The sequence below is a fragment of the Budorcas taxicolor genome, chromosome X, assembly GCF_023091745.1.
Source record: "Budorcas taxicolor isolate Tak-1 chromosome X, Takin1.1, whole genome shotgun sequence".
Classification (NCBI taxonomy): domain Eukaryota; kingdom Metazoa; phylum Chordata; class Mammalia; order Artiodactyla; family Bovidae; genus Budorcas; species Budorcas taxicolor.
In genome coordinates, this window is record NC_068935.1 from 62,890,875 (window position 1) to 62,917,535 (window position 26,661).

Below are 26,661 nucleotides of genomic sequence, written 5' to 3' on the forward strand. Positions count from 1 at the left end.
TCAGGAGAATGGAAGCAGAACTTTTATTCCTCTTGGCTAGGGGAGAGAACTAGCGGGCAGGTGTGCATGGCCCCCCCCCTTCACCCCTTCCAGAACCAAAGAAGACAGGCAGGCTGCCTCTGCTCGCCTCTCTCCTTTGCCCATGTGGAGGCAGGTGAGCGCAGCACAGGGCAGGGTCAGGCTGCAGTGACGGGGTGGCCAGGGCTGGCCGGGGCTGGGGCGGGTGCTGCTTGGGTGGCGAGGGGCGGGCGCAGGGGCACTTCTCGTCCTGGGAGCTGGTGGCTGGCAGGCGCACAGCACTCAGGGCACCAGGACTCGGTAGGGGCTGCCTGGGATGTGCTCGTCACCCCACTTGACCACCAGAGTGTACTCCCCCTTGTCCTTGAGCAGGTAGGACACACTGTAGAGCCTGCTGCCCACGTGTTTCACCAGGATCTCCTCACAGGGCGTCCGGGGCCCATGTACGCCAACCAGCAGCATGTTGTTGCCTGGGAGTGGGGGCCAGAGCCTCACTGCCAGGCCCCAAGCTCCCTCCCATCAGTGGTGACTGCAGCGACCCGCTTTGTTCCTGCCCTGGGTCCTCCCCTTCCCACCTTGCCTGTCTTGGGGTGACAGCCCTTCTTAAAAATAGCCAGCACCCTGTCCCCCCCAGAACAACCAAAGAACCTGCAGTTCCTCCAGGGCCCTGGAGGGCAGAGGAACTAGCAGGGGGGCCCAGAAGGCCCCCAAAGAGGCCTTCCCACCCGCTCTTTCCCAGGCACAGCCTCTCTGCTTTTCTCTCCAGCCTCCCATTTTTGGAAGGGCTGGGGCCCGCACACCCACCTGCTTTGCTGCAGTCCACCGTGAAGCTGCTCTTTTGGCCCATGTAGGCCTTGCTCAGCCCCACGCCTTTGGCCAGCACCTTGCTGGCATCGGTGGGACCCGGGCCTGGGGCACTGTGCTGGGGGATGGTGGCAGTCTTGGTCAGGGAGTCCACAAACACGGATGACGTCTCATGGAGGCTGTGGTTGCTGACGAGGCGGTGACCTGCAGGGCAGAGCAGTGGACAGCCAAGAGGTGGCAGGAGTGTCCAGCAATGGGTTGTGTAGCAGCCGTCTGGCACCAGGCTCACCTGTGACTCTGGCCTTGAAGGGGCTGCCCGCAATGTGGTAGGGGCCGCCGTACTTGATGGAGATGAGGTAGCTGCCAGGTGCCATGGGGGTGTAGGTGACGCGGTAGCCCTCAGGGCACTCATGGCAATCCATCTTCACCTTGGAAGGCCCGTCGATGGTGACTGAGAGGGCACCAGCGCCCGCATTGCTGGTGTTCACAATAAACTCAGCTGGGCTCCCTGGGGGCACGGGAAGGTAGGTACAGCTGGCCTGGCCCGTTGCCCCACCCCCCACCCCAACAGAGTCTTGTCACCTCCGCACGCCACCTGTTGTCACCAAGAGCTTAGAGGAGGGAACCCTAGTCATTGTGTTCACACACCAGAAGCCACCCATGCTGACCTACCTGTGATGCCGCCTTCCAAGCCAGCTCCATAAGCAGACACCAGGCCTGGGTCCCCTCCATGCCCAGGCTCCCCAACTCGGATCTTGAAGGGGCTCCCCGGGATGTGGGTGCCGTTGAATTTGACATCAATCAGGTAGATGCCATTCTCCCGTGGGATAAAGCGCACAGCGTACTTATCTGAGGAACAGAGAAGTAGGTGGTGGGCCTGGGGTCCCTCCTCTAAAACTGAGCAAGTGGCATGTGCCCACCAGTATGAGTCTAGCAGGTCTCGGGGCCCAGTTAGCTTCTTCTGGGAACTGTGCTGGGCACCTTCACTCTACTGTACAGAAATCCTGAAGCCCGAGGGATGAAGCTTTAGATGCCCAAGCTACTGACAGATGCCCAAGCTACTGACAGATGCCCAAGCTCACTTTAGATGCTGCAGCATTTGGACTGAAGTCTTTTGTAAGCAAGACACCTGCTTCAATGCCTCCTTAGAAAGGCTACCCTGAATGTCATATCCACCACATGCTAACTGGGGCCCAGAGATAGGCAGGAACTTGCTCGAGGTCATACAGCCAGCAAGGGGCAGGACTTAGCCATGGACGAGTCAAACTGAGCAGCTCCTCCCACCCCCAAGCCTGTCTGTGAGTTCCAGGCCCTGGCAGGACCAACTGCTAGACTTGGGGTCTCTCTTGTAAGAAATGGCAGGATCATGCCTCCAGAGGGCTTTGTCCTTTCTAGCAGCATGGCTGCTGAGCCCAGTCCCCAAGGGCTTGGGTCCCAAGTAGGGGGCGGGGGGCCCAGGCCCTGTCTCAGCTGCTTGCAGATTATGTGTTTTGCTTTACACTCTCAGCCTGCTTCCAGCCAGCAGGGCCGGCCTGGGGAGGCCCACTGCTCCCAGCAGTGCCCGGGTGGATGGCTGGGTGGCCGGGCAGGGCCTCACCTTGGTCGATCTCGGTGACATAGCACTCCTCCAGGGCTCCTGAGGGGCTGTGCACCTTGGCATCGATTGCCCCCTTGGCCCCATTCAGGCTGACTGCAAAAGAGGCTGGCTGGTTGACCTTTAGCCCTGACTCCTGGAAGCACAGCAGACATGGTTAGGATAGCGGAGGCTGGCGGGGGGGGGGCGTGAGGGGAGGCTGGGCCCCAGAAGCAGGAGGCCCAGGGGGAGGCACTTACCCATCTGGCGTCCAAGTGGGTTTAAAGAGGGAGAGCCAGTGCTTCTCGAGGGGCAGCAAGCTCCAGGCACACACCCCAAACCCCTAGCCCCACACACTCCAGGCACACAGCGGGTAGGCGGGAAGCAGGGCGGCCCCCGGCCCACAAGCAGCACTCAGCAGCCCTGGCAGGTGGCTGTCCCTCTTTAAACCTCAGCCCTGGTGCTCAAGGGGCACAGGCTTCTGTTCAAAGCCTTTAGACCTGAGACACGAGAAAAACTCCACACGGCCGTCAGGGGTGCGTCCTGCCGACCCAGGCATGGGCTGTTCCCGGCCAGAGCAGAAGCAGCCCGGTGCCCTGAGCTGGGCTGGCTGGGTCCCTGGACACAGGGACTCTGGTCTGGCCGGGCACAGGAGCCCCAGGCGGGCGGTTTCTCTCAGTGCCTCACCTGAAGACTAGAAACAGTAAGGCGGCGGGCGTCACCAGACGGAGAAGCCACAGGTACCACGAAAGGGCTATCAGGAATGTGCTCCTCGTTGAACTTGACTGACACCTCATAGTCACCTGGATGGGGAGCGAGAACAAGATGGCCATGCATGCCTCCCCCCGACAGCCCAAGAGGCCCTGGGGCCTCAGGGTGTTGAGAGGGGGAGAAGGTGGAGCTCTCTGTATAGACCTGGACAGGCACCCACCCCCAGGGGCAGCCTGCTGGCCCCAGCCAGACCGCAGTACCTGGCTCCTGGACCACATAAGCCACGCCACAGGAGCCATCCTTGCGGTCCTCGAAGGAGATCTCGGCCTTGCTGGGGCCCTCAACAGCAATGGCCAGGCCCCCTGCACCAGCTTCCCGGGTCCAAATGCTGAACTCGGCTGCAGGAAGGCAGAATGTGTCCTCATGGAGGGCTGTGCTCCCCAGCCCCAGCAGGGGCTGCTGGAGACTTCCTCCCTCCCACTGCACCCCCAGCCGGGAGCAGCCAGAGCCCCGAAGGAAGCAGGCCTACCTGGCACTCCAGCTTCAGCCCTTTCCAGGCCAGGGCCCCCGGCACGGACCTTGTGGGCTCCCCCTTCCCCCAGGGGCCCCACAGTGAACTGGAAAGGGCTCCCGGGCACGTGCTGGCCCTTGTACTTGACGCTGACTGTGTGCATGCCCATCTCAGCAGGCACAAAGCGGATGCAGTAGGTATGGTTCTCCCCTTCCACGATCTCGGCCTCATGGCTCTTGCCTGACGGGCTAGTCACCTGCGCTGTCATGTCCTGGATGCTAATTTCTGCAGGTGGGGGAATAGCCAGTTGAGCAAGAGACCCAGGCCACGTCTCTCTGTCCGGGGGCACCCCAGAGCTGGTGCTTAGGCCTCCCTGGGACCCGCCCAGGCGGCCACGGCTCCCACCTGGGATCTTGAGGCTGAGGTCACAGTGACTACCAACATTAGCCACCGATGGGGCCCGTCGCCTGCGCGTGATGCTCTCTTTTACGCGCCCCTCGCCTGTCACCTTCACGGAGAAGGGGCTGCCTGCAGGAAGAAGGCACAACCCACACCCCAGACAGGTTACCCTCTGCTGGGGGCCCCTGGAGTGTGGCATGGAGAGTCGCCCAGCAGTGGGGGAGGTGCATGGGTGCTGTACCCACCAGGCACGTGCTGGTCAGCAAACTTGATGTTGATGATATAGTTGCCAGGCTCCGTGGGGCAGTAGGTGACCCTGCATGTGCCATCCTCCAGGTCCTCTGTGTTGATGTCTACTTTGCTGGGACCCTCGATGGACAGGCTGAGCCCCCCATAGCCTGTGGGCGAGACATCCCTGAGCCAGGGGGCCAAGTATGGCAGTCTGACCCCAGCTCCCAGGTCCCTACTGCCTACCTGCATCACGTGTATCAATGATAAACTCTGCTGGCTCAAAGGTGTGGCCTTCGTGGAGGCCCTGGCCCGAGACCCGCACACGGCTGGCATCCCCGATCTCTGATTGGCTGATCACCACTGGAATGGGGCTGCTTGCCACATGCTGCCCATTCTTCTTCACGTGCACCAGGTGTTCTCCTGTCTCCTTGGGCACGAACGAGATCCCTAGGCACAGAACGGGGCTGTCAGCCAGGGAAAGATATGCAACCACCCCCCACCCAGTTTCCCTCCCTCTCGGAAGGCCCTGCCGCCCAGCCTCTTACCCACGTGGCCATTACGCAGCCGCTTCAGCAGACAGGGTTCTTCCCGGCCCGAGGGGGGCACCACTGTGGCAGTCAGCAGGCTGAGGTCCGTCTCAGAGATGTTGATGGGGATGTCAGCTGCAGAGCCCACCTTCAGGTGGGACATGCGCATGGAGTCGTCACCTGGCAGGGGTCAGTCACTATGTGTCCAGGCACCGAGAGGGAGACAGCCCCCCCACCGCCAGCTGCCTCCTTTGTCACCGCTGCGGGCCATCCCCTACCTGTGACCCTCGCAGTGAAGGGGCTGCCCGGGATGTGCTGTTCGTTGTACTTGACCAGGATGCTGTAGTCACCAGGTAACACGGGCAGGTAGGAGACACTGCACGTCCCATCCTGGTTGTCAGTGCAGCTGATCTCTGCTTTGGAGGGGCCCTCAATGGCCAGGGACAAGCCCCCTGGAGAGAGTTGTGAGTGAGGGTACAAACTGTGCCCGGGGACACTGCACCAACCATGCAAGCAGAGGCTGGGGGTGGGGTGGGGAGCCCCGTTTTGGGAGCATCTCCTGTGTCCAGCCCCCCCACCAGATGACAGCATCCCGCCTCAATCAGGCAGGTCACGATGAGAGCTGCTGCTCACCTTCGCCCGCATCCTTGGTGTTGACGGTGAAGATAGCAGGCTTATTCACCACCCCATGTGTGAGGCCCGGCCCATAGGCTGTGACGTGGCCACAGTTGACATAATCCACGTAGAACTGCAGGGGGCTTCCTGTAGCAGGAATAGGGACCACATGGACCAGGGCCTCCCGTCATCCCCAAGTCTGTCCCACAGCCTGCCCCCCAAGGAGGTGGTCCGGCATGCTGAGTGGACGTACCTGGGATGTGCATGTTGTCATAGCGGATGTCCATCTCGTGCAGGCCAGCTTCACTGGGGGCGTAGCGCACAGTCACGGTGCCATCCTTGTTGTCAGTGATGGCGGGCTGTGCCACCTTGCCTGAGGGCATCCGCACCTCCCCTGCAGGGGAGAGGGGGGCCTGGGTCAGGGCAGCCCATGGGCACTCTCTGGCCTCTGTGGCTCCCTAGCCCCTTCCCAGCTGCACTCACCAGTGACCTCGCCCTTCTTGATGGTAAAGGGGATGACAAGGTCAAAGGGCCTCAGGCTGCTCACATCCAGCCCATTGACCCCCACCAGGGGCCTTTCTGGGGCCTGCGGGGGGCAGAGACACAGAAGGCCTGAGTGAGGAGCTGGAGGGAAAGGGAGTCCCGAGTGGTAGGCTCCAGGGTCCCTCCCTCGCAGATAGTGGAACAGGGCCTCACGGGACACCCAGCTGGTCCATCCCCAAGTGTCCCCGAGGGCGGGGTGAGCTGGGAGGCGGCAGGGCAAGCCATACCCAGGTCTGCTGGCCCCCCTGGGCGTAGGTATATGGTGGTGCCAGCTGCTGAGGCCGTAATGGCGGCTGTGCCGTGGGCTGGTCTCCAGCCAGAGCCTGCAGAGCAAGGCACAGAGCTCGAGGCTGTCCAAACCCGTGAGCCCCGTGGGGGCGGTGAGCCAGGTCCCTGCCCAGACCCCCACCAAGCCCCAGTCCCTCCTGACCGTCACTTGGAAGGGACTGTTGGGCACATGTTCACCACCGAAGCGCACGCAGATGACGTATTTGCCGGGCTGGGGAGCCGTGTAGAAAATGTCAAAGGTGCCATCCTCATTCTCAACCACGTCCACATCCACCTCAGAGCCATCGGGCGTGCACACGGTGCAGGTGACCTTGCCTTTGCCCGCCGCCTTGGTGTCCACGGTGATCACGGTCTCCTCCCCTATCTGGATGGTGGGGCCGATGCCAGCACCTGGTGGGGCAGGGTGGGTCCCCGAAGGGGGGGCCGGGGCATGAGCTTGGTGCTCAGGCCGCGGCCATCCACGTGTCAGCCGCCCAGGCCTCTTACTGCCAACCACCAAGCACAGCCAGGCCTCCCGCCCCCCAAGCTGGGATGGTGAGTGATTTCTCAGAAGGCAGGAAAGGTTCCCCTGAACCACCTCAAGCCCGGGAGTCCTGTCTCGGGGGGTATCCCTGCCATGTGGGAAAAGCCCAATGGGGGGCATCCAAGAGTCTGAGAAGAAGAAGGGCCTGGAAAGCCCCGAGGCCACTGCCAGGGCCTAAGCATTTGCTGCCATCTCCCCTGCCAACTTGGCCTCAGCCAGTGGTGCCCTGGACCATGCTGACTGACAGCTGAGCCTCGGGCTGCCTTCACCCCTGTGGCCATGCCCTGGCCCCCAGTGCCGTGTGCGGACGCGGTGAGGCAGAGTCCTGCTGCAGTGTGGGGCATGTGACACTTGTTCCCCACCCCTGGGGCCTGAAGTTGCAATTGGAGTTTCCTGACAACTGAGAAGGCTCGCTCGACCGGAGGCTTGCAGAGAAGGGGCAGCCGGGCATGGCTTGGTGCAGGCAGGGAACCGGGAGCAGGGAAGCAGGAAGGCAGCGGGGTTAGCACCCAGGCAGCGCAGCGCAGCAGGGGGGCCAGTACCCAGAGGGCAGGGAGGCAGGGGGCCCAAGCCAGAGCCACGGCTGCGAGGCGGTGAGAGCAGAGGGGAGGGACAGTGACGTTATGATCTGGGCTCAGCCATGGAGGCTTGGGGGGCTGGGGACCGTGAGGCCTGGCAGCGAGTGCTTTCTGGAGCCCGGCCCCTGCCAGGGAAGCAGCTGGCAACACCGAACCCACCCCAGGGCCAAGTTCAAGGGGGTCCCCAGCCGGCCACTTGGCCGGCCCCTGAACTGCACTGTCCACTGAGGGTGCCCACTTTGCGGGGCTCCAGAACACTACGCCTGGACCCCCACCGCCCACCCCCAACTGGGAGGCCTCACCTCACACACAGCCACACCTGCTCTCCCTGGCTCGGAACCTGAACCCACCATCTAGCAAGTGGCCTGGGCCCAAACCTCAGTTGACCCCAACTGCCCGTGCTCCCTGCCCAGCACCCAGCTCTTCAGCAGGTCTGGGCTGCTCCATCCTTGAAGCCCCCCACCCCTTGAGGTTCTCCCCTCAAGCCCCACCCACCCACCAGCAGCCTAGCCCAAGCCAGCCCTGCAACTGATACCGAAGTGACTTCGGTTCCCCAACTGGGCTCTTTGCCTCCGCTGGCACATGGCGGCCAAGGTAAACCAAGACCGCTCTCTCGGCCCCAGTCTCGACCCTGCCCCTGGTCCCCAAGGTCCTACCCCCTGGCCCGGGCACACGGGCCTGTCATTTCAGACCCCGAGGCCCCCTGGACGGAGTCATCAAACCCCTGCCACCCTCTAGCTTTCTCCAGGGCCACCGTGGCCAAGGTCCAGGCCTCCAGCCTCCAGAGGCTCCCATGTACTTGTGGCCTCTTGCTGGCATCCCTGGCTGGGGCGGGCCTCCCCTCCCAGGTCTGGTTGGGGACCATCTGAATAACGTCACTGCTGGGAGGGGCAGGAAGGGAGGGAGGCGGGAAGAGGGTGGGCCACCGAGTGCACTTTGGCACTCTGAGGCTGGGCTGGGCCCCGCCATGCTGGCCGCCCAAGCAGTCAATGCTGGTGCTACGGCACTACCAGCCAGCCCCACCCACTCATGCACTGGCACCTCCCCTGACCCGGGACGCGGAGGCCCCTGGGAGGTGGGGACGGGGGTCTGTGGATCCGGCTGGGGCTGGGGACTCCCGCTGCTTGGGGGAGACCCTGGATTCAGAAGGAGGAAGTGAAAAGAGACCGGGCCTACTGCCCGCCCCCGAGAGTGCCCCGGGGCGCCAAGATCCCCAGACCCCAGAGCCCCCAGGGGGGTGCCTCTCAGGATGCACCTCGCCCCAAAGCTCACAGCTGCAACCCGACTTCTCAGGTGGAAAAACAGAGGCCCAGAGAGGGGGAGGGCCGGAGCACTCATGCCCAGCTCCAGAGGCCTCCCTGGCCCCTAACCCTCCAGTACCACCCCTCTGTCCCTGCCAAGAGCTGCAGCTGGAACTATCCTGGGAATCAGCCGGAAGAGGAAAGGAAGCTGCCCTCTGGGCAGAAGGGGCATTGGGAGTGGCCCCAGCAAGCAGCTTACCTAGCCCGTGACCTCCGATTGACACTGAGGTGAGAGGGCAGAGAGCAAGGAGAAAGGTCAGGTGAGTCACTCAAGGGGGCGGCCCCCACTCCCACACGCCGCCCCAAGCAGCGAGCCCTTGCACACAGGCACACCCAAGCCCCGTGCTGAGCGCCATGGCTGCTGGCACGCTGGGCTCACCTGTGACAGTGCACTTGCTGGCATCCCCCGTGGGCACGGCACGGACACGGTATGGGGAGAAGGGGATCTCGTCACCGCCATACTTGATGAGGATAGTGTAGCGGCCTGTCACGTCTGGCACGTAGGCTACAGTGTACGTGCCGTCGTGGTTGTCTTGGATGTGTGTCTTCTTGGGCTTGCCCTCCGGGTCCTGTGTAGCAGAGCACAGGGAAGAACAGTTGGTCCAAGCTCTCCCTGGCCCAGGATTTCCTCAGGCCCTCTCAGAGGACCAAGTGTCAAGCACTGCTGCTGCAGGGTCAGCCACCATGGCCCAAAATGGCTGCCTGCATCCAGCACTGTCCTTTACTTACTTCCCCACGGGCAAGGTCCAAAAGGGAAGCCCCCGATGACAGGCATGGCCAGGAAACTTGGCACCTATCCTGCTTTATCCCCAACCACTTCTCAGCCCTAGTCCTCTACCCCAGGGCCAGCCCCAGCAATAGGACGAGCTCCTCTGAAAGATCCCAGAGTCCCAGCCTTATACCTGGCCCCGGAGAATGTTACAGGCAGAAAAGTTGAGGCACTAAGGGCTTTAGTTACATCAGAAGTGAGCAAGTATGTGTGTAGGGGAAGCCTGGGTCTGTGACCACCATCCTAGAGGCGGGGGCCTGGCTCCTAGGGAAGACCAGAGACCCCAGACTGGCTCATCTGCCCCAGGCTGTGGACCTTAGGCCTGGGTCCCTCCCCTCCCCACCTGCCATGAACCCAGAGCTGCGAAACAGCAAGGCCAGGTGGCCCCCACGTGGCCTGCTCACCGTGATCTGGACAGCCAGCAGGCCCTCCCCAGCGTCCTTGGCATCAATGGTGAACTCCACAGGCAGGCTTGCAGGCACACCCGTGGTGTTAAGCCCTGGACCGCTGGCCTTGACCTTGCTGGCGTCATGTGTAGGCAGCACCTTAACCTTGAAGGGGCTGTCGGGCCAGAATGTTGTGGGTGGTTAGAATGGCTCTTGGTGCCCAGGCCAGGGCCCCTCCCCTATGACAGAGGGCCCTGCTCCTTACCTGCGGGGTACCTCTTCGTCTCCATACAGCACCGAGATGCTGTAGGGCCCCTCACGGCTGGGCACATAGTTCACAGTCTGGGTGCCATCGGCATTGTCCACCACATCCACCGGCTCCACCAGGCCTGACCCCAGTCCCAGAGATAGAGTCTCAGCTGGTGCTCTGGGTTCCTAGGCCCACTACACTAAAAAGCCAGATCTGAGCCATGTATACTCAGCCCCCACCCCAGGCCTAGCCCTGCCGTCCCCAGGAACAGCCCTAAGCCTCTGTGACATGAGACACTAATCTGGGTACCACCTGGGCCCTTGCCCTCTCTCCTTCCCACCTCTGCTCAGTGGTCTATGTCCTTTTGGTCCCCTTCACCAGGTCACTGGCTCTGGTGTCACCTGAGGCTCCTCGGTCAACTGCCTGCCCACCTGCGTCCCACCCCAAGGTGTGCGAGACGCCCTCCCTCAGGGGACCAGGCCCTCCTGAACTGACCCCCACACCCAACACACTCTCACCTTTGGGCCCCTGCACTTTGACCTGCAGTGGGGCCATGCCAGCCTTGCTCGTGTCCACCTGGAAGGACTGAGGGAGGTTGGCACGGACCATGCCCGGGCTCAGGCCAGGCCCAGAGCATTTGACCTTGGACGCATCTGTCACATCATGCACAGGGACCTTGAAAGGACTGCCTGTGGGGGCCGAAAGGTGGCATTTCTGAGACAGGCTGGAGGGCAGGCAGGTGGCCCCAGACAGACCCCAGCTGACCCGATTGCTCACCTGGCACTTGGTGGCCGCCGTAAGTGACGTTAAGGCTGTAGGTGCCGGCCTCGTAGGGGACATACTCAACCGAGCAGCTGCCATCCTTGTTGTCCATGCAGGACATCTTGGCCTCGGAGGGGCCCTCAACAGCCAAGCCCAGGCCCCCCGTGCCAGCTCCCCTAGTCCAAACAGACAGTTCGTTATCCCCCAACTTCTAAGGCCCACCGCAGCCCCTGCTTCTGGGGCTCTCACCCACCTGGTCTCCACAGTGAACTTGTTGGGCTTGTTGGTGGTGCCGCTTTGGATGCCTGGCCCATGGACACGCACTCGGGAGGGGTCGCAGCCTTCAGTCACTGGCACCTGGAAGGGGCTGCTGGGCACAGGACTGCCGTCGTAGGTCACATCCACAGAGTGGAGTCCTGCAGGAGGGCGGGCTGACTTAGAAGAGTCCCAGACTGCCCTGACCCCTCACCTCCCGCAGTCCCTCTGGCACCCCGACACGCACCCTCCTCATATGGCGTGTACTCCACTTTGTACGTGCCATCGCCACAGTCCTGCACGTATGTCTCAGTCAGGTTGCCCGAGGGGTTGGCCACACGAGCCTTGACATGGGGCCCTCCAGTCTGTGTCAGAGCCCGGGCATCCACACTGAACTCGGTGGTGGCTTCTCGGAAGACACCTGTGGGTGGGGACGTGAAGAGGAAGACGGGGGCTCCAGGGGGCCCAGTTCCCCTGCCCCCATGTCCCACGGCAGAGCCTCGCACCTTGACCCTCAATCCCGGGCCCGTAGCACTGGATGCCTGAGGTGTCCACTGCGGGCTCCACCTGCAGCTTGCTGGGGAAGTTGGGCACGGGCTGGCCGCCGTATTTGATGGTGACGGTGTAGGCCCCAGGGCACAGGGGGATGTAGGTGATGGTGTGCGTGCCGTCACCGTGGTCCTGGATGTGCACCTCGGCCGGCAGCCCCGCCTCGGAGCGGATCTCGATGGTCAGCTCCGCACTGCCCGCGCTCGAGCAGTCCACATGGAACTGCCCGGCCTCCCCAGCCGTGGCCCGCTCCAGCCCAGGGCCCGAGCACTTGACCTTGGACGGGTCGAAGCAGGGAACCACATGGGCCTTGAATGGGGAGCCAGGGATGTGGGTGTCGGCGAAGAGGATATTGATGTTGTAGTCCCCGGGCTCAGTGGGCACATAGGACACAGAGCACGTGCCATCCCCGTTGTCCAGGCACTCGAGCTGAGCTTCACAGGGGCCTTCGACTGTCAGGCCCAGGCCACCTGTGCCGGCACCCTTTGTGTCGATGGTGAAGCGGGCAGGAGACCCTGCACTGCCCCCCTGCAGCCCTGGCCCGAAGGCTTTTACCTGGAGGAAGAGGGGCGGGTCAGGAGCCCAAGCTGCACCAGCTTTCTGATCCTTGACCCTCAGATCCCAGCCTGACTCCATCTGTCTCTCCTCTCGTTCTGGCTTCCCTCCCCTACCAGGTGGGCACAGGCCTGAGCAGGGCCCTCGCTCAGAAGGACCAAAAGGAGAAGGAGTAAGGTCCAAAGCAAACATGGGCTGTGGCCCCGGCAACCCCCTTACCTTGCTAGGCTTGGTGGGGGGCACAGCTTCCAGGGAAAAGGGGCTGCCGGGCACAGGTATGCCGTCATAGGTCACCTCAACCTCGTAGGGCCCCTCCTCACGGGGCACAAAGCGCACCACGCTGTTGTCAGCCCCGAGGCCTGGCTCCACCTTGCAGGGAACTGCTGCCCCTGAAGGGCCCACGATCTTCGACAGCACTTTGCCCTGGCCACCGGCGCCCTTGGACTTGACCGTGAACTCCTGGTCTTTGCCAACATCCACCTCTGTTGAAGCAATGGGGGGAAGACAGGACTATGAGGCCACTTAGGCAGCCTGGGCATCGCCAGCAGCTATGCCAGGGCCCCAGCAACTTACTTTCTCCCAGGCCGGACACCTTGATCTTGCTGAGGTCCAGGCTTGGAGACACTCCCACTGAGAAGGGGCTTTTGGGAATAGCATCACCTCCATAAGTGACATTGATGCCCACTGGGCCCTGAGAAGGGTACAGAAGACAGGGTCAGAAGTCATGGCTGAGCTCCCCTGTCCTGTGCCTTTCCAACTCGGGCATGGGGGTTGGGTGGTTAGAGACATTGGACCCTCCAACTGCTGTGCCCACTCTGTCCCAAGTGAGAAACCAGAGTGGGCACAAAGTCTCTTGGAGCCAGCCACCCAGCCCACCACATGAAGGGGCCCGCAGACTCAGCAGGTGTACAGACGGGTGTGGCCACAGGGGGTTATCAAGGGAGCTGGCTACCTGCTGCACAGGCGTGTACTTGACGGTATAGGTGTTGTCATGATGGTCAATGATGTCCACATCACGCACTGCGTCCCCTTTGGCCAGCCCTGAGAACTGGACATCCAGCTTGCCTTTGCCGGCAGCCTTGGTGTTGACCGTGAAGTGGGTGGGTTTGCCAAGCTCGACCCCTGAGGAGACACAGCAACCCTCTAGGGGCTCCTGCATGTGCACATACATACCCCATTCGGGGCCCCAACCTCCCCACAGGGTCCCCGTCCTCACCGGTGCGACTGAGGCCAGGACCCTCTGCCTTAACCTTGCTGGCATCATGGGAAGGCTCCACCTTGACCCGGATGGGGCTGGTGGGCGTAGCCTGCAAGGGGTGGGAGGAGAAGGGCTGAGAGGTGAGCAGCACCCCAACACCCAGCCATCTTTGGGGGCCAGGAGCAGCAGCACCCACCTGGTCAGCAAAGAGCACCATGATGGTGTAGCTGCCAGCCCCACGGGGGGTGTACTTGACCGTGAAGGTGTCGTTGTCGTTACGGATGATGTCGAAGTCGATGTCGGCCTCGGCAGGGCCCACCACGCCCGGGGCACACTTGATGCCGATGCTGACGTCACCTGCAGTGGAGGAGAGCATGGGGCTAGGGACCTCACAGGGATGCCATGCCCACCGGCCACCCACTCCTGAGGCAGGGAGTTACCCTGGCCAGCCTCCGTGCAGTCCACAGTGAAGTAGGTGGGCTCATGAGCCTTGAGTCCTGTCTTGGCCACTCCTGGACCATACACCTTGACCTTGTTCGGGTGGCTGCCAGCGCCCACATTCACCTGCAGGGCACAGGGGCAAGTGCAGGGTCACAACCAGCCTGGAGGACAGGCAGGGGCTTTCTGACCCACCACCGGCGGGCATGCAGAGTGGTACCACCACCCTCGGAAATCATTTGATGGCCCCTCAAACACAAGCAGACTTCCCTGGTGGCTCAGAGAGTAAAGTGTATGCCTACAATGCTGGAGACCTGGGATTGACCCCTGGGTCGGGAAGATCTCTGGAGAAGGAAATGGCAACCCACTCTAGTATTATTGCCTGGAAGATCCCATGGATGGAGGAGCCTGGTGGGCTACAGTCTGTGGGGTTGCAAAGAGTCAGATACAACTGAGCGACTTCCCTTTCCTTTTCCAAACACAAGCAACCATATGATGCTGCAATTCCATGTTTTGGTATCTATCCACCCAGAGACATGAGATCACTCGTCCCCTCTAACACCCATTCTGGACCATTCATAGCACAGCTCCTGCCAACCAAAAGGTGAAAAAACTCCCAAATGTCCATCAGCAAATGACTGGAAACAGAAAACGTGGTCTATCCACACAATGGTGTATCATCCAGCTGTTGAGAGGCAAGAAGCAATGACTCATGATATACAGGCCACAGGGGATACGAGTCCATCCCCACCCAGCCAGAAAGCAGAGAGAGGAGAGGCTGCTTAGGCCAGGGCAGGGGGCCTTTAGAGGGTTGCCGACTTTCTTTAGGGGATGGTGAAAACGGCCTCATCTTCCATTGTGGTGCTGGCTGCACAACTCGGAACTCACCCAAAACCACCAAGTTGGATATTGGAAAGGGGTCGATTGTATGGCGTGCAAGTTTCATCAGAGTTGTATCAAACGAAGCAGGGGCCCCAGGGAAGCAGACTAAAGGCTCACCCGGAAGGGGCTGTTGGGGATGCTGACGCCTCCCCAGGACACCATGGCCGTGTGCTTCACTGGCTTCCGGGGCACATAGGAGCAGCTGTAAGTGCCGTTGCCATTGTCCTTGACCATTGCCTCCACTGGGCAGCCCTCATTGTCCTGCAAAGTGGGCGGGAGCAAGAGGCCTCCTGGTCAGTGACCAGGTCTGGGCACCTGCCCAGCCTGCTTCTGGCACGGGGGAGCACCTCACCTGGACTTGGACCTTGAGAGGAGCCTTCCCGCCATGCTTGGCATCCACTGTGAACTCTGCTGGCTTGTTCACAGCCACGCCAGTCTTCTCCAATCCAGGCCCACGTGCCTTCACCTGATGGGAGGCCACCCAGTTCTCAGGGCACAGAGTGTCAGCCCCCTCAGGCCCCCCCACCCAGCGGCACATGCTCTTTACCCTGTCTGGATGGAAATCCTGGGGCGCGTCACGGATGTCAGCCATGAAGGGGCTGAGACGGATGTCCTCACTGTTGCACAGCACATGCACCGCGTACTCACCGGCCTCCTGTGGCCAGTAGCGCACATCGCAGGAGCCATCGCCCTTGTCGTCACACTCAATCTTAGCTTGCGATGGGCCCTCCACTGAGAAGCCTGACAACAGCCGCCAGCTCGTGAGGGCCCTGGAGCCCCGGGAGGATGGCCCTCGCCAGCCTCTGCCCCCGGGGTACTCCCATTGCAGCCACCTACTCACCCAGGGTGCCCACGTCGTCACCAATGGCCTCCACAACAAAGTCTGCAGACTTGCCGACAACACCGCCCTCCAGCCCAGGGCCCCATGCCCGCACCTTCTGATTGCCGCACTCGGTGCCCACTTTCACCTCGAAGGGACTGCAAGGAGAGAGCCACCCAGGGGAGTGCCGAAGGCCCCATCCTGGAGGCAGGCTGGCCTGAGCCCTGCAGGGGAGGAGGTGTGCCACCTCTAAAGCGCTCATCCAGGGCCTCACCTGCGCCCGATATTTTGGCCACCCCACATGATCGTGACGGTGTATGTGCCGGGGATCATGGGGTAATACTCGAAGCCATAGACACCATCACCCAGGTCCTTCTGCTTCACACGCTCTTCGCCCTCTGTCAGAGACAAGGGGAGGCCTCAGGCCTGCTGAGCAGTGGCCAGGGGCTGGTATCGCCCTACCCCAGCCACAGGCCAACTTACTGGGGCCCTTCACGGTGACCTTCAGCTCTCCGCTGCCCGCCCCCTTTGTGTACACTTTGAAGTCGGCTGTCTCCTTCACTCGCACACCCTTGGGCTGGAGACCCCGGCCGACAGCGCGGCAGGCACCTGGGTTACAAGCTGTGAGCAGAGGACTGGTTGAGCTGCTGGGAACTAGTGCAGGGTGATCCCCTCCCTTGTCTCCCACCAGACTGGGCCGGTGGGCTGCCCGGGATGGTGAAGGCCGTGTAAGAAAGAACCGGAAGGGACCATGACCCAAGGACCTGGGGCCCAGGCCCGGATGTGGCAGGCCTCCTTCCCTGTGCTCCATCCACACCAGCTCCCCCCACAGCCCCCACACCCAGCCCACCCACCCCTGACCCCCGAGGAAGACAGATCCAAGTACCGTTGACCCTGTGGGCAGAGCAGAGAGCAGCAGGTTTCTAGACAGCTGGAGCGAGCTCTTCCGAAGGTGAAAGCGTGGAGAGAGAGAGAGAGGGAGAAGGCGAGAGGAGGAGGAGGAGGAGGAGGAGGAGGCCCCAACAGTGGAAGCACAGACGTCCCAGGAGCCAGGGCAGGGCTGCAGCAGCACGTGCCCGGCTGCCCCCATCCAAGACCGCCCAGCTGGAGATGTGTCCTGTGGAAGGCAGCTGGGGCTGGCCTACCTTGGCCCACAGTGACTGTGTAGGGGCTGCGAGGGATGGGCACCCCAGCGAAAGTGACGTGCACCATGTGGACGCCCTCCACGCTGGGCTGGTAGCTGCAGCGATACGTGCTGTCGCCCCGGGCCTCCAGCTGAGGCTCCACGGTACCCTTCTGGCCTGCTGGGTCCTGGATCACCACCTCCACCTCACCCATGCCCGCACCTGCTGGGAAGCAGCGGCTCAGTTTCCAGCCTCTCGTCCTCCCATGGGCCTGCTGGCCTTAGCACCCTCCGCTCACCAGCCGTGAAGATCTCAAAGTAGGTGGTCTTGTTGGCGATGTTGCCGCTGGGCTCGAGGCCAGGGCCCTGGGCAGTCACTTTGCTGGCGTCTCCCTGGGACTTGTCCACATACACCTCAAAGGGGCTCTTGGCAATGTGCTGGCCGGCAAAGAGCACGGTGACCTGTTCCCAGGAGGGGCAGGCCGTGAGGCCAGGGTTGGGGTCCCCCCTGGCCACAGCTTTTGCTCCCAGCCTCCCCTCAGGCTGAGGGCTCACCTTGTGAGTCCCCGTCACCTCGGGGACATACCAGACAGAGAAGGTACGGTTCTTATCGTTATTGGCGGTCACTTTGGCCTAGGGTGGGAAGGAGCCTGTGAGTCTTCATTCGGAGCAGCCCCTGGCACACCAAGGCCTGGCAATTCGAGGCCCTACCTGCAGGCTGCCTTACCTCCTCCTGGTGCCCGGCCGGGTCCTCCACGTATACCAGCACCTCTCCCTGCCCGGCGCTTCTGGTCTCCACAGTGAACTCTGCCCTCTTCTTTACCATGTTGCCCGTAGGCTCAATGCCTGCCCAGGAAGGGTGAGGAAGCCACGGGTTGGTCGTCAGGGCCACCCCCTCACCTACACGGACTCAGCACCCCTCCCTATTCCCTTCTGAACTGGTGCTCTTGTGCGACAGGCCTGGGCCTGTTTCTAGAATGCTCGCTTGAGCATGCTGGGACTCGGGCTCCTGTCAGATAACCTGGCTGGGTCTCAAGTTCACTTACAGCAAAGTGGATGGGTCCTTACTCCCTAAACACACTCTGCCTTGGGTGGGTGTGACGTGGGGAACATCCAGCCAGGGGCTGCTTTTGATCAGCCCTGACCCACTCCTGTCTGACTTGCAGAGGGCAGTTGATAACCCGGCGGCCACATGATGGAAGATTCCCAAGGAGCTGACATTTCCCAGAGGATGTGGCCCCACGGGGAGAAGGTGACCTCACAGGAACACTTCTGCCTGGCTCCCTCACCTGGCCCGTAGGCTCGGGCTTTCTTCGGGTTGAGTTTGGGCCGCAGGGGAGCCCCCGGTTTCAGCTTGGCCTTGGGGAACTGGGACAGGTAGGTCATGACGGAGTGCTCATCCACGTTGGGGTCCACGATCTCCTCGGGGGTGATTACCTTCACAGACAGAAGGAGGAGCCAGTGGGCCTCCAAGCCTTGGGCTCCTGGGACACTCCACCTCTCCCCATGGGGACCTCGGCCCCCATGCAGACCCTGCTGGTCAGAGTAGGGGGGCATACCTGAGGGATGCCCAGCCAGTCATCAGCTTGTTGCATGGCTTCCCGTGCATTGTTCACGGGCTTGCTGGCATCCCAGGAATCCCAGTCAGGGCACAGGCCTGCAGATGGAGGAAAGTCGTCAGTCTAGGGACCACGGGACCTCGCCACAGGCCGTCCCCTTCACCCCCAACACCTGACACCCCTCACCCGGGGCACAGCTGTCGACCAGGGCGCCCAGGGCTCTGCCACTCTGCCAGTCGCGGCTGAAGTTGGTGATGGGCAGCTGTGGCAGCTTGTTCTGGATCCAGCCCAGCAGCCTCTGCTTGGGGGTCTGCTTCTTGGCCTCCTCGTCCTCCTCCTCATCCCACATGGGCATGGAGATGGAGTAGTGCAGGATCAGGGTCCAGATGAGGCCCAGGATCAACTTGAGGTTCCCGTCCACGATGGCCTTGCTGTCTGCAAGGGCAATGAGTGGCAGCGCTGGGTGGGCACGGCTGACCCGGGGCAGGGGGACTGGGCACAGGCACAGACGCATGTGCACACATGGCTTCGGGGGTGGGGGTGCGGAAGTGCACACACGGGACAGCAGGCCACTCCCAGGCACTGGCGAGTGTGGGAGACAGCGGGCCCCAGGGAGGAGGAGGAGGAGGCCTCCGTGAGGCAGGGTGGGGTGCAGGTGCCTGTGAGAGCATCAAGGAGGTTCAGGGGTAAAACCTCCCCAGACATGCAGTGCCAATACAGCACAATCAGGGGAGCTGCCAGAAGCCCCGGGGCCATGGGGGCCCAGAAGACGGACAGGTGACAGATCCAGGCTGCAGACGGGGCCCCGATCCCCAAAGATGGTTCCAGAGAGAGAGAGTGGATGAGTGCTTTGCAGCCGCCCAGGCCCCTCTCCAGAGGTCTCCAAGGGAGGGGCAGGGGGAACAGTTGGACCCCGAGGCCTTGATGCCAGGGCCCCTGGGCAGGCACTGGGGAAGAGGAAGGCAAGTGGGGGTTGGGTTGGGAAATACAACTGCTGGCCCAGGGTTGGGGCGTGAATGGCTGAGGCTGGGGAAGTTGGGCAAGGACCCTTTGGGTGGAGGGTGTGAACCCCCACCTGCCCCCACTTCCTTCATGCTCACCCCTCCCCTGACAGAGCCAGGCTGGGGGTTGGGCCATTGGCCTGGTTCAGGGGAGGGGCTGGGCGCCCCAAGGAACCAGCGGTCTGGCCCTGACTCACTGGGGCCAAGCAGGGATGGCCTGCCAGCTGGGATGCCGAGCAGGACACATTCCAGGGGCCCCCTCACCCAGCCCGGTGGGGGCGGGGGTGGGGCCCGCCAGCCTGGGTTGGGTACCCAGGGCCCCTCGCTTAGTAGGGGGTTGTGGGTGGGGTCCCAGAGTCCCGCTGTCTCAGCAGTAGGCTCAGCCACTGCCCGCCCTCCTCACCACTTATCAGGCCGCTGGGCTGCAGGCGGGTGGCCACCAAGCTTACCACAGAGGAAGTGGTTAGGGCAGGCACCCTGCACCCCATCACCATGGCAACCCCTCAGGGCCCCACCCAAGGCCCTTCTGGGTGTCAGTCTCAAGCGCTTGGGGACTGGGGCTTAGGGCTGGGTCTGAGAATGCAGGAGGGCCGCTTATCTTTGGAATCCCTGCTGATGGGTTCCACTCACCAATAATCAGGAGAAAATGCTTGTCCAGCAAGTCAACTGGGGGGTGGGGACCAGGCAGCCTCTGAACCCAGCAGGCCCCACCTCAAAGACCAGCTCAACACCACTCAGAGCAGAGTGGCCTCCCAGTTCTCAACGGGGGGCTCGTCCCAGTCCTATACCACTGCCTCGCACTATTGCCAAGTGGCAAGAGAGGGGGTCTCAGGCTAGGGATGACTGGAAGGCTCAGAGAAGACCAAGTACATGGGAGCACTTGTGCTTTCCCACCAGGTTCCCATCCCCAGAACCCTGAGCCTGGCACCAGAGCCCTCGGGAGGCCTGAGGTCCACCCAGACCCACGAGGGGACACACAAGGCCAAGCTCATCGGTCCTCCTGGGGCTGGGCCCCCCCCCCCGCTGGTCCATAGGAGGCTGGCTCAGGCCGTCCCATCCAACTCACAAAAGAGGGCTGGAAGGACTGGGCTAAGTGTTGAGAGACTGACTGGTTGGATGGCCCCGCCCCATCCCACCCCCTTTCCCCAGCCCCGGGGCCAGCCTGCCCCCTCCTTCCCCTAATCACTGCTGCTTTCCAACATTTTTTTGCCTTATATGGCAAAGCTCTGGGAACTAGGCCTGCTCCAGCCAGCTCACAAGAGGAGGAGAAGAAGGGCGGGGGTGGGGGGAGAGACCCCCCCCAGACAACTGGGGTGTGGCTCGCCTCCCCACATCCGGTTGCCCCCCCACCCAAGGCTCAAAGATGACTCAGCTTGGCTAGACTGAGTATGGGACTGGGGAGTGGGCCTCAGCCTGGACTTGCGTTCCAGAAAAAGAGGTGGGGCCCTCGAGACCTGCTCAGAGTGATTGGGGGCACCTGAGTCTTGGTCCCTCACTTTCTCAGGCTCAGCATGGACCAGGCCAGGACTGCAGGGGCCGCTGGAAGTTCTCTTTGACTGCTGAAGAAAATAAAGCTGGTGCCCCTTTGCTCCCTGTCTCACATCGCCGCCCCCCCTCCAAAGTCACCAGTTCTGGTGCCGGTCCCTGTGTGGCTCCCATCTCGAGAGGTGCCTGGGAATGATGTGGTAGGCCTGGTCAGTGCCAGCCTCACCAGCCCAGTGACACGGACACTGGGCTGGCAGTGAGCCCAGCACATGTTGGAGTACCTCCCAGCAAACCCCTGTACTCTAGATGCAGAAAAGCAAGTCCTACATGGAAGCAAGAGTTTGGCCCGCAATCAACAGTAACTGGGTGTCTAAGCAACTACAAGCCAGCACCCAAACCTATCTCAGGTGCTGTTTGGCTAGCTATGGTCCTCTCTGGGCCCCCAGTGCCCAAAAGGAGATCTAAACTTGGAGCAATCTTCAGTTGAGGGGTCCTAGACAATGGGACCCACAAGCTCCAAGCCTCTGTTTAGGAAACACAACGGTGTCCCGAGGCCCAAGAGCCATCTCCCAACTGCTATAGGAGATGGAGAGTCCTGGCCTTCTCCTCGTTAGAGATGGGGCGCTGGGCGTACGGCCAGAGCTTGGCTAGTGCCCACCGCACCGCCTTCCCACTCCCTCCCTACCCCGCCCCGGCCCTCTCCCACCGCAGGCGCAGCGGCAGGGGCGCGGCCTGTGGAGGATGTGAGCTCAGCCTGGGCGTGGGCCAGCCGGGGACCGGCGGGCGGGGGCGCGTAGCGGTCCGCACGCACCGCTGGGTTGCGAGCCTTTGTTCTCGAGGCCCGCACGCAGCTGGGCGGCCCCGAGGGCCCCCGGGGCAGCGCCGCAACTTAAGGGGATGTCTGCTAGGGGTCGGCTCGGGGAAGAGGGGAGGACGCGCGGAAACCCCCGCCCTCGCCCCGCCAGCGCCACCGGGCGGCCCGCGCCCTCACCGATGGACACGAGCTTGATGCTCTCACGGTCCAGGAACTCGAGCGCCACCGACACGTTCTCGAGCTGCATCTGGCGGAAGGTGGGCCTCTGGTTGTGCTTGCGGTGCATCTTCTTCTGGCTGAGCACCTCGAGCAGTGCGATAAGCCGCAGCCCGTCGCTCAGGTCCGTCTGCAGGTTGGCGATGCGCTTGCTCACGCACTTGAGGTGCTCGTTGCACCAGCGCGTGAACGTGTTCTGCTGGATTTTCTTCCACGGCGCATCCTCCGCCAGGTCCTTCTCAGTGGCCGGCATCTCGGCGTCTCGTGTGTCGGCGCCGATGCCCAGAACCGCGCCCGCAGCGCTCTGGCCCGCCCGAGAGTGGGAGCTACTCATTTTGAGGCGCGAGGAACCGATGGGCGGTGCTGCAGCCTAGACGAGGGGACGGCCCTTTAATTAAAGTCGCAGGCACCTCAGCGAGCGCAGGGCGAGGCAGACAGCTGAGGTTGCGCTGCGGTGAGAGCGAGCCCTTTAAATGCTGATGGAGGCGGGGCCAGGAGGCGGGGCCGCGGCGGGGTGGGGCTTCGCGGCCGCACCGCCCCGCCCCTCCCCACCCGTTGGAATGCCCCCCTGAGTCCCCCCCCCGCCCCGCCTCTTTGACCCGACCCCCAGGCACCGGGAAGGGTCGTTGGCCCCGGAGCGGGCGAAGCTGCGAGGAAATGCTGAGGTCTCCCTCCCGCGCTGTAGGAGACGCTGCAGCGATGAAAGGCTGAGCAACGTCTAGAGCGGGGGACCGCTTGGCCTGCAGCGGGCACACCATACAAGGGACTTTCCTTCCCCAAGGCCCCTGCGGGGGGTGGCTCGCCCTCCGTGAGTCACGTAGACTCCGCTCGGTCCCCGCCGCCCCCTCCCCCCCAACCTCCGGCACTCGAGGGTCCCTGGCCGCGCCACAGCCAGCCGCCTCGCCGGCAGCCGAGAGAAAGGGCCCGATCCGAAGGGGCGAGCCCTTGGAGAGTGCGGGTCCGGAGTAGGCTCTGCTGCCCGCCCCGGGCGTGCGTGCACCACGCCAGGGAAGCCCGTAGCCGCACGACCCTAAGCCGCCCCCCAGACCCCCAGACCCCCAGAACCCCTGCCCCAGCAAGCCTTCCCCCTCTGCAGGATCCTGGCCTGCGCCCGCCGGTCCCAACCGCCTCCCTCCCTCCCCCCTGCACCCCAGAGGAAATGAGGCACTGGGCCAGGAGGCCACCGGCGCTCCAGGAGCCAGCAGCCTTGGAAGGGGCCCGGGCATGCCAGTGGGCACTGGCACGGGGCGCCCTGTGATGCGATGCATGCAGAGATGGCGGGTAAGCCTGCCTCACCCACCGGCAGGCCACCAGAGGCGCGAGGGGCTTCCCCTCCGTGGCTGGGATGGCCCCTGAGCCCAGTGTGACCCAGGAGGCTGCCAGAGGGACCTTCCCCGGGCTTCCGATAATGCACTCTGAGCACCTGGGTCTCAGTGGGCTTCAGGGTCATGGGAGAACAGAGGAGGCCTCCCAGACAGGGGGACCAGGGGACTGAGGGGGGCAAACCATGAAAGGCAGCTGGGGCCTGCCGTGGAGCCAGGACTGGGTACTGGGGACCTATTCGCTCAAAATACATTTTCTTGTAGATAACTGGAGACTATGGGGGGGATACTAAGACCAACAAAGGCACAGAAGCAAGAGGCCTCTCAGGGACAGTCACTGCCACCTTCTTCAGTCTGGAGAAGCCAGCCTACTGGTGGCTTCGTCCCCAGAGTGGACTCACTTCCCTCGGTCCTGTGTCCTTCCCCTCTGCAGGATGTTCCCTTCTTCACATCTTTTTTTTTTTTTCCCCAGAAAGGCATGTCTCTGTCCCTCCTGCTTCGTACTTAGATCGAGCTTCCTACTAGCAGTACCTCAGTTCTCTGCTAAAGACCAGTGGGAAAGGAGCCCCTAGGTCAGCATGCCCAAATAAGGCCAACTCTCACAGCCCTGGGAACTGTGTCACCCACAGTAGGGCTGCAGTCAGCACCTGGCCTCCAGCATGCTCTCTTTGGGGCTGCCTGGTACCCCACACTGGTTTTTGCTCACCAGTGACATTTTTCAGTCTAAAGGCCTGACCACTTTAGACACACCTGTGCAAAATTCCACACCATGGTGTCTGGGGACTGGGATGGAGGTGGGAGGGACAGCAGTAGAGGGGGACCCGTGCAGACTCCTCCCTAGCAGGCCCCACCCAAGCAGAGATGAGAGCCATCCTTCTGATCCCTTGCCCCCCTGAAGAGCCAGTCCCCCAAGGAGAGAATCATACTGAGAGTTCATTGTCACTCAACAAGTGCCATCCAGTTGCATTATCTGTGTTCTTTTCTTAATCTGCAGAGAGCAGGGAAACTGAGTCAGCGTCAGTAACCAGCAGCCAACTCCAGCAGAAAGGGGGACAGAAGCCCTGGCTGCCAGCCTTAGGCTTCTTCCCTATTTGGGGGGTGATAAGAGATGGGGCTGTAACGAGTTCTTGTCCCCAGGGGACATAGTATCACCACCAGGTGGCGCCCCATCCCAAAGCCCCCAGATAGGGCAGTCCCTGGAAGCTGAAATACAGCTCTTTCATATTTTCCCTTATTTGGAGTCGATTTCTTGGATGTTGTTAGACACACCCCGCCTCCCACCCCCACTCCTTCCCTCAGACCCCAAGCCAGGCCCTCCCACGGCTGGTGAAAGAGAGGCACAGGGTGGCAGGAGAGTCTGCCCAAGCCCAGGTGTGGCAGGCAGGCTGACAGCGCTCCAGGGCTGAATTCCCACCTTGACTGCGCTGCTAGGAGCCCGTGCAGGTGGGTCTCCCAGCGGCCATCACCTACTCCTCCTGGCCCAGGAATTGGGGCGGGTGAGGGGGGGGCGGGGGCTGGCCTTCACATCCTGCCTGGCAGTGAACATCCAGCTCAGAGCCAACCTGGGATAGGGCCCAGCCTCGAATCTAGCATGGCCAACCCCGTGTGCCCTCGCCCCAGTGGAGCGCAGCGGCCCAGAAGCCAGCCCCGCACCTCTACCCAAAGCAGCCAATGCCCAGAGCACTGATGTCAGGGAGGAACCGACCGTCGACATCCCTCCTGGGGGCATATTGGCTGCAAAGTGTCTTTCCAGGTGGCCTCTCGCCCTGACCCCACACAACGTCCTGCTTCAGAGCCCTGCCTTCCTGGACAGTCATGCAGTGACCTGCCCCCCAGTTCACTCTCCCAGGGCACCCCCGTGGCTGCTGGGCTCTCACACTGCGGAGCCAGACCCGGATTCCCCAGGAAACCAGGGAAGGCGGCTGCACCACCACACCCCAGCTTGCAGCTGGCCCCGGGCACCCCACCACCAACTCCGTGAGCTGCCCGCCGACCACTCCGCTCGGTGCCCGCCAACCGCTCCGCTCGGTGCCCGCCGCGGACGCCTCACCTTCTCTCCCTGCGGGCGGCCGGCGGCCGCGGGGTGGCGCCTGGCAGATCTTCGAGCCCGCGCCTGGCGCCTCGGGGCTCTGCTGGCGTCTGCTGCGCGCCGGGCGCCTCCACGCGAATGGGCCGCTGCCGCCCGCCTTCTTGTTGGCCGCACCCCCGCCCCGCACCCGGCCCGACTCGGCCCGACGAGAAGGCCTTAATTGGTAAAAATCACCCAGGAGCGGGGCGGGGGGGGGGGGGGGTTCGAGGGGGGGGCCCGCGGGGGCGCGCCGTGAGCTCAGGCGCCTGGGCAGCCGGTGACGCCCCCCCACCCCCGTTGAGATGAGCTCACCCTCTGCTGACGGGGAGGGGCGGCCCGGAGGGTCTGCAGAGCCCACGTCTCAGCCCAGCAGCGAAGGCCACCTCCTCCAGGGAGCTGCCCAGTCTTGCGCCGCCCCCCCATCTTTACCCCAAGCCTGGGGCTGGTCGGGCAAGTTGGATTCTACCTTGAAGGGGGAAGTGCAACAGGCCCTAGCAGGTATGCACTGAGAGCCTCCCACCTGAAAGTCTGCACGGGGGCAGGGACCTGAGCCCCAAGACAAGCCAAACAACTTCCCGGGCTGGCATGGGTTTGGCCCCTGCCCAGTGCCAGGCCTGGCCTGGAAGCAAGCAACAGAAGCGGACTGAATTCTCAGCAGCACAGTTAGCTGCAGTCCTGAGGCCTGGGCATGGACAGTGGGGTGCAGCCGAGGAGCCAAGCATCTGGGGAACTAGGTGGGCACAGCCACACCCTGGCACTGCCAGGCTCCATCTTCGTCTTCTGTGTGCCCATTTCCTGGTATTAACAGCGTCGTATTCAGCTCAAATGTCACTTCCTCGGGGAAAGCCACACAAAGCAGTGTCTTCTCACTGTGCCCACAACCCCCACAAAGAACTGCATCTTACATCCTGAGCCAATATTTGCAGGCACACACGCAGATCGACACAAATGGCTGAAATAAACGTTCCACCAAGTGAGACTGTCCCTTACCACCTGAAAAGCACTCTGATCTTTCTTCTTTTATTCTACTTCATTAAAGGAGAAAAAGCAAAGAAGGGAGCTGCTGCTGCTGCTAAGTCGCTTCAGTCGTGTCTGATTCTGTGTGACCCCATAGACAGCAGCCCACCAGGCTCTGCCGTCCCTGGGATTCTCCAGGCAAGAACACTGGAGTGGGTTGCCATTTCCTTCTCCAAAAAGAAGGGAGGGAGGGAGGCAAAAGGGGAGAAGCAGGAAGGAACAGGGGGGAAGAAAGGAGAAGTCTGCTGTCACCTGCTAACGTAGTTTGATATCTACAGCTGCACACTAACAGGAAGGCACTGATTGCCCTCCAGGCCTCTCCGCAGCCACTGCTGCCTTTGTTGGCAATGACCTCTCCACCTTGACCCCAGGTGAGATCGCCTAGCAGTGGGCTCGGTCTCTGTTTCTCCCCGCCCCATCTAGTGGGATCCACCCCTCCGCCCCTCACGGCAGTGGGTTATCCTCCCTTGATAGATGAGCAGCCTCAGTTTAGGTCCACAAGGTAGCTCATGGCCAAGGCTATCCTTCAAGGAGGGACACCCACCTGCCAGAGGCATTGCAATGGGAATC

General features: G+C 62.5%; 1 protein-coding gene across 4 annotated transcripts; it reads right to left on the reverse strand.

Annotated features, from left to right (window-relative positions):
* FLNA (filamin A) lies at positions 1-25,140 on the reverse strand. 4 transcript variants are annotated; one of them, XM_052663536.1, is made up of 48 exons: positions 25,057-25,140; positions 21,646-22,054; positions 18,355-18,603; positions 18,169-18,266; positions 17,899-18,046; positions 17,337-17,455; positions 17,165-17,242; positions 16,909-17,071; positions 16,632-16,832; positions 15,970-16,107; positions 15,761-15,884; positions 15,508-15,644; positions 15,214-15,407; positions 15,019-15,132; positions 14,784-14,927; positions 13,787-13,910; positions 13,543-13,703; positions 13,365-13,455; positions 13,101-13,270; positions 12,722-12,839; positions 12,368-12,630; positions 11,551-12,148; positions 11,292-11,465; positions 11,043-11,205; positions 10,805-10,965; positions 10,546-10,716; positions 10,043-10,166; positions 9,796-9,952; positions 9,002-9,191; positions 8,822-8,845; positions 6,363-6,610; positions 6,160-6,255; positions 5,873-5,975; positions 5,643-5,783; positions 5,408-5,536; positions 5,053-5,226; positions 4,793-4,954; positions 4,491-4,694; positions 4,262-4,414; positions 4,023-4,145; positions 3,636-3,902; positions 3,367-3,504; positions 3,083-3,198; positions 2,420-2,552; positions 1,495-1,671; positions 1,112-1,330; positions 823-1,026; positions 1-488 (listed from the first exon to the last, which is right to left on the reverse strand). In XM_052663536.1, the coding sequence occupies exons 2-48, from the start codon at positions 22,016-22,018 to the stop codon at positions 301-303; spliced, it is 7,944 nt and encodes a 2,647-aa protein (XP_052519496.1). In that variant the 5' UTR covers positions 22,019-22,054; positions 25,057-25,140; the 3' UTR covers positions 1-300. The 4 variants fall into 4 exon arrangements, with proteins under 4 accessions (XP_052519496.1, XP_052519497.1, XP_052519498.1 ...); XM_052663537.1 differs by lacking the exon at positions 8,822-8,845; XM_052663538.1 differs by lacking the exon at positions 6,160-6,255.
* Positions 25,141-26,661: the final 1,521 nt, after the last annotated feature.

Coding starts and splice junctions, on each gene's coding strand:
- FLNA (XM_052663536.1), bottom strand. CDS start 22,018: ATGAGTAGCTCCCACTCTCGGGCGGGCCAGAGCGCTGCGGGCGCGGTT. Junction 10,966..11,042: donor AAGTTCACTGTGGAGACCAG/GTGGGTGAGAGC, acceptor TGTTTGGACTAG/GGGAGCTGGCACGGGGGGCC. Junction 3,199..3,366: donor TTATGTGGTCCAGGAGCCAG/GTACTGCGGTCT, acceptor CTCCCCATCCAG/GTGACTATGAGGTGTCAGTC.